Source organism: Besnoitia besnoiti, assembly GCF_002563875.1.
Source record: "Besnoitia besnoiti strain Bb-Ger1 chromosome Unknown contig00015, whole genome shotgun sequence".
Taxonomy (NCBI): domain Eukaryota; phylum Apicomplexa; class Conoidasida; order Eucoccidiorida; family Sarcocystidae; genus Besnoitia; species Besnoitia besnoiti.
The window spans coordinates 922,769-937,629 of NW_021703917.1; the positions used below are offsets into that span (position 1 = coordinate 922,769).

General features: G+C 63.1%; 2 protein-coding genes across 2 annotated transcripts; one reads left to right on the forward strand and one right to left on the reverse strand.

Moving 5' to 3' along the window:
- Positions 1–59: 59 nt before the first annotated feature.
- BESB_028330 (GPI transamidase subunit PIG-U protein) lies at positions 60–4,327 on the reverse strand (the record flags this gene model as incomplete). The annotated part of the gene is made up of 10 exons (XM_029361507.1): positions 60–151; positions 387–507; positions 745–801; positions 993–1,046; positions 1,313–1,393; positions 1,828–1,869; positions 2,226–2,312; positions 2,725–2,873; positions 3,211–3,427; positions 3,590–4,327. The coding sequence occupies 10 exons, from the start codon at positions 4,325–4,327 to the stop codon at positions 60–62; spliced, it is 1,638 nt and encodes a 545-aa protein (XP_029215407.1).
- A 1,543-nt stretch (positions 4,328–5,870) lies between these two features.
- BESB_028340 (uncharacterized protein) lies at positions 5,871–13,609 on the forward strand (the record flags this gene model as incomplete). The annotated part of the gene is made up of 3 exons (XM_029361508.1): positions 5,871–11,656; positions 12,280–12,379; positions 12,569–13,609. The coding sequence occupies 3 exons, from the start codon at positions 5,871–5,873 to the stop codon at positions 13,607–13,609; spliced, it is 6,927 nt and encodes a 2,308-aa protein (XP_029215408.1).
- Between the last annotated feature and the right edge of the window lie 1,252 nt (positions 13,610–14,861).

Sequence of the window (14,861 nt, forward strand, 5' to 3'; positions counted from 1 at the left end):
GCAGATCAGTGAATTTCCTTTACGCTGCTCTCCGCGAGTGAACTCGGCCTGCCAACTACTCAGGCCGTCTTTGCCCTCTGCTCAGCGGGCTGTGACGAAGTGAACAACTTGTCCAGAATGACGCCTTTGATCCACTCCACGACCAGGAACCCTGAAACCGAACACCGCACATATCCCAATGTGGCAATACATCTCACCGTGCTTGCGGAAATGGAAAGGCGCCTCTACAGGCGAAAATGATCCACACCGTCCTCCGTTAAAAGAAACACACCGCCAGACAGATGCACGCGAAGGGCTCCCGCAGATCGGCGGCGCGCCGTTGCACCGCCAGGAAGTCGCGTAGCGAAAAACAGCCTGCCGCGCCGAAGCAGGGGCGTTATTCTTACCCACGAAGATGTGGAAGATCGTCTGGATGTTGTAGACAAAGTTCGGATTGCCAGTGTTCCGCCCCAGCCACAGCTCCGTCACGACTGGATAAATGGAGGCGGCCACAACCGTGACAACTACCTAAACAGCAAACGAAATCACACACGTCACTTCGGGGCAGCGTCGTCGACGCGCGAAACCAAAAAGACCAGAACTGACTGCAACGGCAATGCGAGAGCGAACTGCGGCACCCGCGTGCCTGCCTGTCGCTGGAAGTCAAGCTGAGACTCACGTCCCACGCATGCGTTTGGGATTCAGGGCGGCGTTTGCCGCTGAGCTACGCGTAAGACACACAGCGATTCACGCGGCGGAACTCACCATCTTCACGAACGCCGCCTTCTGCTTGACAACTTGCCAGCGGGTAATGAGCAGAGTCTGCAGTCGATCGCGCACACACGCAGCCCAAATAGCAGACACCACATGTGCATCCCAATAAAATATCGAAAAGATCGGCGCCCTCTCGAGTTGAAGCCCCCAACCGCCACCTTGCGAAACGCCCTCCTCCAGCCGCCCGCCGCCTCCACAGGAAACGCGACCCCTCGAGAGATTCTCCCCCGAAGCCTCACGAGAAGGAAAGCGGAGTCCGCGATGCAGAAGAAGGGCTGAAACAGAAGCGCGATCTGCAGACACAAACAGGGCTCGGAACCGAAGCGCTGTACGCTTCGCCTCAGACAAGATTCAACCCTCGCAGGCCGCGCCTTGCCCCCTCCTAGGAGGAGCTCAGCTGCCCGCACCTCAGGCTCCGCGGTGTCACAAGCCTCCGCTTCGCCTCTCTCTGCCGATGCTGCGGAAGGCTGCCTGCAGATGTGCGCGACGCGTCCGCAGCGCTTTCGTTGTTGCCAGTTCTCGGCGGCTGCGAGACTGCCCTGGACACTTGGAAGCCTACCGCGATGATGACTTGGCAGTACGCCAGAGGGTAGCGAAACATTCGAACAAAGAGAGGCACGACGAGAATGAAGGAGTGACCCTGGGAGCACATTAGGCAAACGCAGCAGCAAAGGGGTGGGGGAAGGTGAGCAAGCCGGAACCTTTTTTAGCATATTATGCGCGGTCAGAGGCCATCTCCAGAGCCAGAGGCTTGCTACGATTCAGATATTCAACTAAACACCGAAATCCGCGCGGGAAAGAGTAGACGGCTGCCATCGACGCTACACCCGTTAAAGGACTCCAGAAGGCGAAGTCGTGGAGTCGAGGTCAAAGAATCTCTCGCCGCACACGCAAGCGCCCTTGAGCGAAAGTCTGGTATTTTGACTCGGGTTCCACAGCAGAAATCTCTCCAAAGACCCATTGGTGCGACGGAGAGGGACAGCTGCCTCGCGGCATCAGCGGCAGCTTTTCAGAAAGACACAAACGTCGCTGGGGAACCCAGCCAGCACCCGTGCCCCCGCTCCTAGAGCGCACCTGGAAGATCATGACGAAGAGGAGGCGGTATCTTTCAAAAATCTGAGCAGCACAACAGACAACATCGGCAGAAAGCTTGACACGACTAGTTGAGACACGCCGCCGCCTTCAGTCGCCCGCAGGGAAACTGACACACTACTTGCTCGCGGGACCGGCTGCAGACCTTCGTGGGCTTCCGAATGGAAGTGAGCTGCGCAAGCGAAGCAGTCGCACCTTCAGAGCTCCACAGAGGACGACCTGCAACAAGCCTCCCCGGGCCACTTTCCTCCTCTGCGTGCTGTCTCTGGATGACGACGCCACCTTCGCTGCTTGGCGGTCCGCCGCGCATTTCCTTTCCCGTTTCGCAGTCTCCCCGACGCCGGTTACACGCACTTTTGACACCTAGGCACAGGGCTTACAAGGGAGAGGATGTACCAAAAAATGCCCAGGTTCGGGCCTAGGTCTCTGACTTCCCAGAGGGCGACAACGGTGGAGTCGAAGTAGTCCTAGAGGCCAACGCAGAGAGAGAGACAGAGAGAGATCCACTGCGCGCCCTCCACGGCGGCAAAAACGCAGACGCGCAGCACATCAAACAAGAAACGGCCGTGACGGCAACACCGCACGACCTCGCAGGGGCTGCCACGACGCCGAGGGCCTGCGCCCCGAGGAACGGAGATAAGCCTGGGCTGGCGAGTATCCGCGCAAGCCGAACGACACACCCAGCGGCAGTCCGTGCTGTCTTCTCTGGCCCCTAGTACACAGACCGGCCGCGACCCTCTGCAGGAAGAGCTTTCGCCTCAAAATGCGCGTCGCGGTCTCAACACCTCCGAGAGAGCGCCGTCCCACGCGACAGAGACGAGCTGAGGCTGGTACGCACGCAAAGTGCTCCCGAGAGGCGCCGCAGCGGCGACGACTTACGGCGGCATCTGGAGTGTAGATCCGGAGAGCCAGGTACGAGGCGACATGCAGACTTGCGCAGAAAGCGACCCCCGCGACGAGGATGAGCAGGCCGCGAAGAACGCCAGGGAGGATGTCTTCCTTCGGGGACGGCAGGACTTCCAAGAGGTCTGAGCACACAAGAAAACGGACGCGACACCCAGGCATCGCTTGCAAATCGGTTCATGCAGGCACGTGAGACAGCCAAACACCGGAAACTCCACAGAGGGGAGACAACAAAGGATTTGCAAGTAGCTACCTCGCGACGGACTCGCGTTTTCCAGCGAGACACTCACACATACGGAGAAGGGCCTGCCACCATCAGCGGCGCAGAGCGCCCAGCCCCCGCGACGCTCAAGATCTCCCGCGCCTGCCATCGGAGGCGCTTCTGTCTCTTTCGCACGCGAGACCGGTTGGTGCAGAAAGCCGTCTGGGCGCGAGAATCAGATGAAGACGTGGGCGACTCACCCGGGCGCTGAACAGTTTGCGTGCGAACTGCATGCATCAGGTGCGCCAGAGGGAGAGCGAGAAGAAGCGCCTGGGGAGGCCCGACGTAGATGGTGCAGCCGAAGAAGATCACACAGAGACACCTGGAGCACCGCCCCGCGCGGGTTGCACACGCGAGGGCGAGCGCGAAGCAGGCCAGAGGAAGCGTGTGAATCGTCAGAGAGAGAATGGCGCCGACCTGCGGAAGAAGGCAGCAGGCACACAGCGCACACGCGCGCCACAGTCTGCAAGCGTCAAGGAAACGAGTTGCGAAGAAAGAAACATAACTCGGATCGCGAGGCTCGCACAGTGGGCTCCAAACGCGTCCTGCGGCACCCCTTCATCCCTAGGCACGCCTTACGGTCATGGGATGGAGGAAGTAATTCGCGGCGACGAGGGCCGGCGGCGCAATGACCGCTTCGCTGTCCTCAGACCGGCGTCGCTCCGCCAGACTCTCCTTCGATGGGAGCTCCTGCTTGCTTTCTGCCTCTTCCGTGCGCGGCTGCGGAGCTGAGCCCTCCGCGCCCCTGCGCCGGAAGTTCACCGCCCATTTGTGCGCCTCCGCAGCTGCGGCAGCGAGGGCGAGGGCGGCGACCAAATCGATGCAGATCAAGACGATGTAGTATCGCCACTGACATCCGGAGGTGTCGCAGTTCTCGTCTTCGCCCTGGCCCGCTCTCGTGAGCCACTGGAGGGCGAGGAAGATCAGCGGCTGCTGCCGGTATACGCCCCCCGTGTAGGGCGAAAAAGACAGCGCCTGCAGAGTGAGAGCCTCGCGGAACGAAGAAAAAGAGGAAGAGGACGGAGAGACAAGAGGCTCTGTAGACTCTGGAAGCGTCAGCCCCACTGAATAGAGAAGCACGCGAAGTGCGACGCCGACCGAGAGAAGAAGGACGAGCTGCCAAGAGAGGAGCCGCTCTTCTTTGCGAGGTCCCGCGCAGACGGTCAACGCTTTGAAGCTAGAGGGTGCGGATGCAGGCTGCTTGCTTTCGCCCTTGTCTGAAGTGGACTCCTTCTCCATCGGCACATCCGGCTCAGTTCGTGAAGACTCAGATTCCGCGCCAGGGCGGCGCCTGCGAAGCTCTGTTTGTCCAGCCATACTGACCCGCCGCAGAATGTGTGCTGCGACGCGGAGACACTCTGGTCCGTCCTCGGTTGTCCTTCACCTGCCTGTCGGTTGCAGCGTCTCCTTAAAGGGAGCCCGAAACTCTTCTACAGACTGCGGAAGAGCATTCCTTGCAGCGGCATCGCTGCCTCAGCCGCCACAAACGCAGGCCCCAGCAGGTTCAGGTTGTGTGGCGTCACGATACACAGCGCGCGCTGCCCCCGTGAGCGTGGAAAAACTACTACGTATATAGTTGCACTGCGGCGGGAGCGTACAGAATGGCCTAAGTGACACAGTGGAAGCGATCATACAGCCTCGTTCGACAAGCGGAAAGGAGGTCTTCTGCCTTCAGAGCCAGCGCAGCTTGAGAGTGTATGTAAGACCGGGGCAGCGAGGTGTACATACAGCTTAAGAGGCCAGCGAAATCAGATGCATCCAGGTTCATATGGCTGGCTCTGAAACCTTTCACAAATGGGACCGCCGAAAGCGATAGCCGTCAGAGCGCTTGCGGAGCGGCTATATCGTGAGCAAACGTCTTTCAGCGTCGTCCTTCGGGCCCAGTCTCATCCTTTAGGACGCCCTCCTAACCGCATGCGCACAGGAACCGCCACTGTGCATGCCAGATGCGCACAGCCTTTCATCGATTGCAACTCTTAGAAACAACAAGAGGTGCCTGACGGACAAACTGAGTTATTTGGATGTCATTGACAGAGGTTTGCGTGACTCTTCCTCTCTCGCTTCCTCTACGCGTGTAGCGGTGCGTAGTAGGGCACGAGTTGCGCCTCCTGTCGCCCGTCGCTGTCTCCCGTCACCACCCCCCGCCCCCCCTCCCCCCCCCTGTCTGTTGGTCGGTGTCCTGATGGGCCTCAAGAGAGTTAAGGTGTACGCAAAGGCGGGATGCAATTTTTCGCGCATTCAAAGCGTACAACCCTTTTCTTTCCCTGAGCTTTTAATTCAGGGATGCTTTTTTTCTTGATAGGCAATTTTCCTGTGGAACTTCCAGCGCCGTGTTGCCAATCGGGCTGCGGTCTAGACGTGCAAGTTTTTTGGTACAGAGAATGCTTCCGTTCTTCCGTTGCCTTCGTCACCTCCCAGACCTCTTCTCGTCTGCTTTTGACTCTTTATCGCTCACGTCGTAGTATGGTGCAGCTTCACACGGGCGACTGGCGTCAGCGAGTCCGAGCGCATGTGCCTCGTGTGCTATGCATGCCCCCTACAGTGCCCTTCTCCGGTAGTTGTTCATCAGGGTCCGTCCTTCCATCTTCTTGTGCCGGAAGACTTAGCTGACGCTAGCTCCCGCGGCTACACGTAGACAAGCTGTAGCGAAATATCAGTCTGTTGAACCTGCTTCGCGCTCTTTGAGGCAGTCCGAGGCGCTGTGGCGACAAGGAACAGACAGGGCCACAGACGTTCTGTGCACCTACGCATTTGCTCTCGGCTTCCTCGCCCTGCCTTACGATGTGCTGAACGGGCGTGACGGCGTCGGCGTCCTCTGTGGAAAATCTGAAACCTGATACTTGTCTGCTGACTGGGCGCGATGCCGCGGCTGCGGCTCAGCGTCGCGCCAGCGCCGCGTCCTGCGTCTCCGTCGACTCCCCATCAGGCCGCGGCGGCGGACCAGCCGGCGCAGGCTTCCTCCTTACGAGACGGCGAGCCTGGACTACATCAGCGAGACACGCTGCCGCGGAGGGGAGGTGCGGGGAAGACCAGCGCATCGGCATCGGCAGCGGCAGATGCGCCAAAACAACTTTCTCCGGTCCTAGGAGGTGTCTCAAGTTCCTCCGCGCGGCCTGCAGCGGCATGCGCTTCTTCGGCTGCTCTCGCGGAAGCGAAAGAGAAAGAGGCGAAGGAAGCGGACGAGGCGCCCAGCCCACAGGTCGGTGAGCAGGCGCACGCTGAGAAGCCTCTCGCCGGATTCCCCCAGGCTGCCGCTGACCGCGAGGGACTGGGACTTCCGCCCCTTACAGGTGATCCGCTGCTGGCATCCTCCTGCGAGACCGGAGGGCACTCGGCGTCTCCATCTCGGTTTTATCATATGCATGCATGCACGTGCCCATCGCTGGCCTGCGCGGCTTACGGCCTGCCGCGGCCTCCGTCGACCGGCGGCTCGTCAGACGTCTTTCCGCAGCCCGTCGGTCTTCCAGCGAGTCTCGCTTTTTGCGGTCCACACGTTTCCCTCGGCAGCTCGCTTCATTCCTCGCAGAGTCACGAGGTCGCCTCGGCGCTTCGCTACTTGCAGGGCGGCTGGCTGGCGGAGCTCCGCGAGCGCCGCTGCCGCTGCCGCAGCCGCAGACGACCCTCCAGCGCCGACAGCACAAGCTCCGCGTGCCTGCGCGGAGCCCACGTCTCGCGCAAGGCGTGGGCGCTACGCGCGTGGCGTGAGGCGGAGAGCGAACTTCTGAGCAGCCGAAGCGAAGACGCCTCGAGCTGCAGCGAGACGCCAAGCTGCTGGCGCGGGCGCAGACGCCGCCAGAGACAAACCGCCGCGACTCAGGAGCGTAGGGGTCAGGCGCGGGACTGCGACTGCCGCGCCTGCCGGAGGCGGCGGCGTGGGCGGCGATACCGGGCGACCTCTCGAAGCGTCCACACTCAGTCGAGTGTGTCTGCGCGTGGCGGGCGAGGTCTGCCGGCGGCCTGCGCGGCATACGAGGCCACAATCGCTTCCAAACCGCGAGTGCGTGGGCGGCTGCAGCAGAAGCGCGCGCGGCCGCCCCTTCCGTTTGTCAAGCTTCGCCAGCGACGCGGAAACACGCACTCGAGCTCCGAGGAAGAAGATCTGCGTGGAGAGAGAGACGCATCGCCTGCGTGTCTGCGTCGCGAGCGCAGCTTGGTAGCGGCGCTCGCGAGCTTCCCCCACTTCTCTCATCTCGGGTCGGAGGAACGGCGGCGCGACGCCATCTTCAAGGCGCCGGCGCTTCGTCGAGCGAGAGCAAGTGACGCCGGCAGCGAGAGCAGCGCGACTCAGCACATCCCCTGGGCGGGCATCGTGACGAAGGAGGCCTGCAAAGCGACCATTTCGGCTATGAATCACTCGAGGGGAGGCGGGTCCGACGTGCGAGCCCCTTCCCTGTCGCCGTCCGGGCTGCTACCGGAGCCGTCGGCCGAAGGAGGCGCGAAACAGGAGACGGGAGCGTCCAGCGAAGCCGCCATCAGCAGAGTAGCCCAGGATGCATCTGCAGGCGACGCTTCGGGCTCGGCTGCGGCGGCGAGGCGGACTCTGGAGGCCGCCGAGACGGGTGGAAGCTCAGCTGAGCGCCGCGCTCTCGAGGCGCCTGCAGCTGATCGGGCGCCTTCGAGCTGCGACAGAGAGGCGTCCTCCCTCGGCGAAACAGTTTGTCACGCATCATCCGTGTCCGCAGTCGAAGATGCATGCGCCGCCCTCGCCCAGCAACCCGTCGTTAGCGTCGTCCCCCGGGTGCTTTCCTGCTCCTTGAGCGGAGGGAACTCAGGAGGCAGCAGCTGGATGAGCCAGTGGGCTGGAACCCCAGGCTCGCTCTCAGATGACTCAGCGAGCGACGCCACCTCCTCCTCCTTGTTCTCTTTCGTCACGGCGGTCGCCGGCCTGGGCCCCGTCCTGCGACTCCCCTCCGTCCCGCCGCGGCTCGCCTCTGCGACCGCCTCGAGTCGCAGCTGTCCGCCGCCCCCTGCGGGCCTCCAGGCTCCCGCCCTCGCCCTCGCCGTCGCTCCACCGCTGCGCCAGGCCCCGAAGGCCGCAGAGGCGCTAAAGGCGGCGCTTGCGCCCCGCTTGTTGTCTGCATGCGAGGACGGCGGAGGCGATTGCGCGGACGCCTGCTGCGGCTCTCAGGCGCGCGCCCCTCGCGGTCGCGCGCCGAGGCAGCTTTTGTATAGCGCGAGAGTACTGGGTGACAACGGCAGACAGGGGAAGGGCACTCCCTCTGTGTCTGCACATGTGCTGAAAGACGCGCGGGAGCTCTGGTCGCCTTCGGTCGACACTCCGTGCGTTGCCGCGCTGCTTCTCTCGGCCTCTGCGAAGGGGTCAGACGACAAGCTCGGGGGCGCTCGATGCTTCCTCGCGGCGTCGATCGAGGAAGACCCGCAGAGAGGACAAGGCACTCCAGCCGAAAGGCGGAGCGGCGCTGGGGCGGGACTGCGCGTCGCGAAGGGGGAGGGGGATGCGTATGCGGTTGCGCCGCTAGGGGAGAGGCGGCAGCCGTCAGGGGAGGGCGGCAAGGGCGAAGGGCGGTTCGGGAGACTGCGCCTCCTTCCCAAGATCATCTACGACCCTGCGAACGAAGACATTGGAACCAGCTGCGGGAGCAGTCAGCGCAGCAGCAGTCTAAGAAGCAGTCCTACGGCCAGCGCTTGCGACGCAGCGGCGCCGCGCTGCCTCCTGGGGCTCCAGAGGCACCCTGGGAAGACCGGTTCGGCGAGGTCGGCGTCCTCTCCGAAGCAGCTGAGCGGCGCTGTCCGGCCCCACTGCGAGAACGCGCAGTCGCCGCGAAAGACGCAAGAAGGCAGGAAGGAATCCTGGGGAGTCAGCGGCGACGCGGGATTGGCTCCAGCGGAACGGAGAGAGAGACAGCCGGTGAAAGCGCCGCTGGAACCGTTGCTGGATTCGATGAATCGCACAGGGGACGCGGGGGAGGAGACAGAGGGGGACGCTGGAGAACAAGTCGCGGACGGCATTGTCGTCCTCGCGGAGTCAACGGATCGAACTGAGGCCGAGGGTCTCCGCGCGCAGGAAACATTTCGGGCGCACTTCGCGCTCTCTGTCTCTTCGCTGGCGCTGGACAGAGATTCCGAGTCGGAGTCCAACCTCGACTTGAGTCACGACAGGAGGCCCCTGCCTCCCCCTGGCTTTGGCATCGCCGGGGCCGGTCGAGAGACGACCGGCGCTCAGGCGAACGCAGTTGCAGGTTCCGCATTGAAGAACCCCGGAGGGAGAGACGCGCCCGTGGCGCATGCGGGAAGGAACGAGGGCCTTCGGACGGGGCAAGCCGAGCGCACAGAGAGAGGAGAGACTCGCCTGGCACGGGTGAGGCCCTCGCGGCGGGCAGGCGGAAACAGCGACGCGACCACGGTCGTGCCGCCTGCCGGCGAGGGCCTGGAGGGCCTGACGACCGACAGCAGCAGCGGGGAGCACACCGAGACGTCTCCAAGCTGTTCGGAAGACTGGGCAGAGGCTGCCCGAGCTGCAGAGCATGGAGACGTTGACCCCGTTGCAGATGCAACGAGCGGCGAGCCAACGACCGACCAGCTAGGCGCCGAAGCCGCTCGCCGGCGTCTCCTGCCAGGCCACCCCGGAGAAGAGTTATCCCCGACCCTCGGGCCTCGCGCGGCGAGCACACAACAGACGACACCGGCAAAAACTCCCACGCCGAGCGCTTCTTTGGTGCAGGATGTGCGGCGCAGGTGTCAGCCTGAGGCACGCATGAGCTTCGCACTCCATTCTGAAATTCTCTCCTCGGACGCGGAAAGCGAAAAAGAGGCGCCGGCCTCTTGGCGCCTAGGCCGCGAGACCCCACTCGCGTGTTCTTTCGATCGCGGCCTACCGGCCTCTTGGGCTCCAAAACCTGCTAGCGCGTCGAGTGCTTCGGCGGGAGCGTTCGATTTCCCTTCCTTTGGCGGGTGCAGGTCGGCGAGTCTCGCTGCCCACGCGTCTGCCGACGAGAAGGCCGCCGCTCTCCCTTCGCTTCTTCACCCGCGCCCCGGCTGCGGCGTTGCGAAGGCCACAGACGACGCGCTGCAAAGGCACAGCGAAAGAAGAGACGAGAAGCGAGAGGCCTGTTGCCGCCGGAGCTGCTCTCTCGATTCCACCGCGACAGAAAAACCTCTGGAGCCTCCGAGACAGAACTCGCTGGCCTGCGGCGTTGTGAGCGTCGCCACGCGTCCCCAGCCTACCTCAGACACGCGCACGCTGTTTCCGTTTGTTCCTGCCTCAGCCGCGTCGTCCGCTTCGACAGGCGCCCTCTCGGTTCCGCTTGTGCAGGGGGGAACGGGGTCGTCAGCGCTGTTCTTCAGCTTCTCCGACTCCGGTGGCCTCACGGGCCTTGAGCCTCCTTCGGGCGCGGCCGCGGCTGCAGCGGGGACGGCAGCCGGGGCGACCGCGTCTGTTCGTAGGGCCGCCGCCGGCGCGGCCATCACGCGAGAGGAGAAAAGAGAGGGCGAAGGAAATTCGACTTCGCCAGCGTGTTCTTCTGTCGAGGATGAACCCCGGCCGCCGGCGCCGCCTGAGCCCGCAGTCCCTCCGGAGGCGTTGCCGACTCGATGCTCCTGGCTCTCCTTTAGTGACTGCGGCTCGCACGAGGGTGCCTCGCGGCCTGCGGGAGAGGCGGCGGGACGCGGGTCGCTGCTGCCTGGCTTGGGCAGCCACGATGCCGAGACCTCGCTCTTCAGGTCGGAGAAGAACGCGCCCTCGGCACGCGACCCCGCGATGAGCTGCGCGTTCGCGGGCCTGTCCGCGTCGCTACCGCCAACGGCGTCCTCTCAGTCAGACCCCTGCGCGGCGCCTTCGCCGTTGCACATTCCTCTGCCGCCTCTTTTCTCGAGTTTTTCGGCCTCGCCGGAGACTCTCCACCTCGGCCCCTTTGCGTCTCTGTCCTCCTCGGGGGCGGAGGCCTGGGGCCCGCGGCTGCGCAGGAGCGCAGGCGAGGACTCTCAGGCGCTCTTCGGCGCGGGGGATCGCGGAAGCTCTGAGCCGCCTTCGCTCGCGTTCAGCTTCTCAGCGTCGCCCGCCCCGGCCGCAAGCATTCCTCCGCTCGCGACTGTCTCTTCTCACGCCTCCCAGTCTCCGCATCCGTGTGCGACCGCGCGGCGCGTGTCTGCGGGCGCAGCGGCCGCCGCGGGCAAGCTCCTGGCTCCCGGCTTTGAGCAGCCGGGCTCAGGCCCTTCGTCGTTCGATGGGAAACAGAGAGAAAGGGCGCCCGACAGAGGCGAGGGCGCCGCCTCCTCGGCGTCGTGCCCCTGCTCGGGCTGTGGGGCGTCGACGGCTCCTGGGAGTCGAATGCGCAGTTCCCTCCTGCTGGCTTCCAGCGAGGGCGAAGAGGCCTTTGGCGACGTCCTCAGCACGCAGGAGCTCCCCTCGATGAAACTCAAGACGCGCTGGGGCCTAGTGGAGGTCACGGACGCAGGCGACTTCTGTTTCGCCTTCAAGGCGCGCTCCGAGCTCAAAGGCATGTATGGCGACGCGGCATCGTCGGTAGGGACGGAGGAGACAAGGGAGACAGCGGAGAGCGAGCCCCGTGGAAAGAAGGCAGACAGCGTCGAGCTCCTCTTCGTTGCGGAGGCAGGCGGACGCTCGGTTAAGATCCAGGAGCTTGGAGACGAGGCCCCCGGCCGCGTGTTGAAGCGCTACCACATCGAGTAAGTCGTTCGAGACTTTAAAAATTTCCATATTCGCATTTGATGCTTCTTCTTCCTATCCGGGGTGTGGTATGCATGCGCACGGATACTAGCTGCAAAGGCCCAAGAGTCGTCTGCATCGACCCTCTCCAGCGTGGATCTCTGCGCGCGGCTGCCGCAGGGTCCCGGAGGGCCTACAGCGCGTCGAGAGTTTGGGTTTTGCCAGAGGCACATTTCGTGCCACGGTGCAGAGTGCATCTGTGGAGACTGCCAATGGCCGCCCCTACCCTCTCTCGAGGTGTTAAATAGCGGCGCACGGCGGTGCTTATCGCGACCCCTGGCATCTCTGGCTCGCCGGAAATGCACCTCAACCTACAGAAAGGAGACTGGCTGAACGGGGGGAAGCAGGTCTTAAGAGAGAGCTTCTTGAGGTCGAAAGTGTGTGGCGACCGCCGAGCTGGTTGCGACCTCGAACCCTCTTCTGTTCGAGCATAACTCCTCACGTTCCCGTCTCTCTGAAGACTTTTTATTCCTTCAAAAGGGCCAAGCCGCGGCCTCCACAGGGAGAGGAAGGCCTCGCCTCTCGTCTTAGCGGCGCGGAGGCGAGTTTGTTTCATTCTCTGCGAGTTGTATGCTTTTTGCAGATGTCTGCCTGAGCGCCAGGCGCTGCGCTACCGCTACGCGAGCGAAGTCGTCGCTTGCCTCAAGCAGAACACAGCGAAGGTGACTCTGAAGAAGTCGGGGGTAAGACGGAAGAGGCGCAGCGTCGAAGACTCTTGGAAAGTCTTGGGATGCACCTTGATTGGAGCCTCGCCAACACACGCACAGCCCTCTCACACGACAGAGAAAAGCGGCTGGCGCCCGCGGTTTCGGGCCGTTGTGGGGGGTCTCAGGCGAGATGCGTGTCTGGTACCTGTCGATTTTTTCTTTCAGATCGGGCTCTTTCAACTGATGAGCAACACGCCTGCGGACTTTGTGGCGACTTTTACCTCGGCGTTTTCTCTCTTCATCGCGTCCATTCACATTCGGCGCGGCATGGTGGCCTTCCAGTCGCGCGTCGGGAACGTGCTGCATCTGCCGGTCGACGACGTCGCGCTCCTGCTCACGCAGAATCCCGCGCAGACCGGCTCGCTCGCCTCGACCAGCTCATCCGCGGAAGACCGACGCCGCGCCCAGACGCAGAGTTGCGGCGCGTCCAGCTTCGCGGGCTCCGAGGGCTCGCGACGCCACGGCCGCGGCAGCGTCGCGACGCGCAGCACCGCGGACAGCAGCACCGCGGACAGCAGCACCGCGGACAGCAGCACCGCGGACAGCAGCACCGCGGACAGCAGCTGCGCGGGCGTCGGTGGAGGCGGTTGCAGCGGCGAGTCTGTCAGCGCCAGAGGCGCGAGGGCTGGGGGCAAAACGAGGGGCGCAGGTGTCGGCGCGGAGGTCGCCTCCGCTGCAGAAGCCGAGGGGGCGGAGGGCCTGCGGGGCGAGCAGGCCGTGGCGATCGCGGGCTCCGACCTCGGCGGCGAGTTCTCCTTCGGACCCTGCGCCGAGTGGAGCCGCGCGAGCCGCGAGAGTCGCGCGGCGCCTGGGGAGGAGAGCAAGGCGGACGCGTGGAGCGAGAGGGAGAGGAAACGACAGTGGCAGGAGGTGAGGGCGGCCCTGTCTGCCGCACAGTTGCCTCTGGCCTCCGTGGTGCAGGCCTGGCAAGTTCTCCTGCGGGCCCTCGCGGTGTGCTGCGAAGGCGAGCGCAGGGGCTTGAGCGCCTACGCCGAGAAGCTGAAGCTGAGGCTGCGACTCGCGCACCGACCGGACGCGGACGCAGGCCTCTTTGGCGGCGGGCGCCCCGGCGTCGCAGCGCAGGGCGAGAAGGGGAGCGCCCGGTTTGGCGCGGCGAGCGACAGCCAAGAAGACATCGAGCAAATCCGCAGAGAAGTCTACCAGAGCGTCTTCCCGATTACGGTCAAACGAAAGACTCACTGGTGAGCCTGAGGGGGGCGGGGAGATTCAAGCGGAGGCCCGACAGGTAGCCGAGCTTTCAAGCGAGAGAGAGAGAGAGAGGAGAGCGCATGCGCATGCGGAGGCCCTGAGGAAAACCGCGAACTCGGGCGCCGAATTTTTTGCAACTCGTGGCCTCCAAAACCCACCTGGGGTCAAGGAAATACATCCTGTGCATGCATCTACATAAATGTATATTCCTGTATCCTAAAAAAAATACGATACCGCCCCGTAGGTACATCTTTCTTTAGCCGCCAAACGTGAGGACTTGTTTTTGCTGGGGAGTCCACTATGGCAGGCTGCGTGGGACGCGTGCGTGTTGAGATCTTGTCAATGAAGACGTCTCAGCTGTTCGAGTCGACGCGCGAATGGGAAGTTGGTTTTTGAAGAATTCGTTTGTCACACACGATCGATGTCGTTCCGGCCCTAGGCGAAACGGCGTCGCTTCGAAGGACAGGTCGAGGGGCTGCGAGCTGCTGGCGGTAGATAGCCACCGAGGCACGAAACCAGAGGATGTCCTGAATCCGGATCTGCGCTGACTAGGCACACACTTTCAGCCATTTTGCTTCCGTGCAAAACTCGGTCGTCGTAAGGGCGTCGGGATGGGCGGCGAAGCTGCCGGCCAAAGCTTCGTTATACGCGCATGCAACACCAGCCGCGTCACTCGCATGCTCGGGACGCACGTCAGCGACGCCTCTTGCTTGGAAAAGCACTACCCCAGCGCCACTTGCATGGCTGATCGTATCCTGACACCCGTGGTGGCTTTCGGCAGTGCTTAGATGCGACAATTGAATGCTCGGTTCAGTTCACTGACTCAGCTCACGCGGACTAACTATAAGCCTACGAGGCAGCACATAGGGATCAGATCTACAGTTGAGTGAGGAAGGAAAACGCTTCCTAAAGCTGAAGCCTTCCTTAAAAGAGGCGCTTCCGGCAACAGGATGGTTGCCAAAGTGTGCGCACGTTTGCCGGGCTAGCTTCAAAGAGTGAGCTAGTTACTGACATTCCAAATGAGTTCTCAACAGCTGGAGCATCCACGAACTCTGGGCCTTCCGCACAGCCTCAGCTGCCAGATACTCTGTGTCACCTGTATACAGGGGCGTCTGCGGGATCGCCTCAAACAGAGGCCGGTGGCGCTGCTAACGAGTGACCCTAACTCGTTTTCACTTTCGGCTGTTGATACCTCGCCGGCGTCGGTCGACTCACCACTGGGCGGACGCAGCCTCTCTGAAGAAAACGA